The sequence below is a fragment of the Bison bison genome, unplaced genomic scaffold (assembly GCF_000754665.1).
Source record: "Bison bison bison isolate TAMUID 2011002044 unplaced genomic scaffold, Bison_UMD1.0 scf7180017850688, whole genome shotgun sequence".
In the NCBI taxonomy this organism is placed as follows: domain Eukaryota; kingdom Metazoa; phylum Chordata; class Mammalia; order Artiodactyla; family Bovidae; genus Bison; species Bison bison.
In genome coordinates, this window is record NW_011481261.1 from 9,656 (window position 1) to 10,309 (window position 654).

Below are 654 nucleotides of genomic sequence, written 5' to 3' on the forward strand. Positions count from 1 at the left end.
ACCTGACCCAGGTCGCTGCCCCAGAGTCCAGGCCACCTTCTGAAAGGCCCCGGGCTTCTCTGTACAGTGGCCCCTGGGTGAGATGGCCAGTAGGGACTCCCCAAGCTGTTCAGGTGGTGAGCAGCATTTCACCTGGGGCAAGGTCCACACCGCCACTCCCGCCCCCCAGCTGGAGCCCTCACCAGCTGGTGCTTGGCAGCCTCCTGGATCCAGCGGATGTTGTCCACGTACTGGAGCTTCACAGCCGGGGTCACTGCAGGCAGGGGAGGGGGTGTCACAGGTACCAGAGCCCCTGCCCCACAGTGGGGGTGCACACTCCCGCTGCAAGGCCGCTGGGCTGAGGCACCCATCTGCACCCACCACTGGACCCCGAGCAGAGTCGGGGTGCCCCCATCCCCAGCTCCCCACCAGCCCATCCGACTTCCGGCAATGGCAGTGCCAGCAATCGGGTGAGTCAGGGCCCGACCCGCAGCAAATATCTAAGGAGCATCTGCTGCGTGCCAGGCACCAGAGCCAAGACTACTGCGGGCTGAGAAGGAAACAAGTGCAGTTGAGACTGGGGTAGGGGGTCAGGGGGACCAGAGGCCTCTGTGGGGAGATGACACTCAAGGCAAGTCCTAAATGCTGAAGAGGAGCCAGCTGCATGGAATTGAG

At 63.8% G+C, this 654-nt stretch overlaps 1 protein-coding gene across 1 annotated transcript in view; it reads right to left on the minus strand.

Moving 5' to 3' along the window:
- The window catches only part of LOC104995220 (urocanate hydratase-like), a gene marked incomplete at its 5' end in the record, with an annotated part of 11,717 nt that overhangs the window by 5,167 nt on the left and 5,896 nt on the right, over positions 1 to 654 (minus strand). The window contains one exon of the mRNA XM_010848971.1: positions 183 to 253. Within this exon, the coding sequence (XP_010847273.1) occupies positions 183 to 253 (71 nt within the window). The remainder of the gene's footprint in view (positions 1 to 182; positions 254 to 654) is intronic.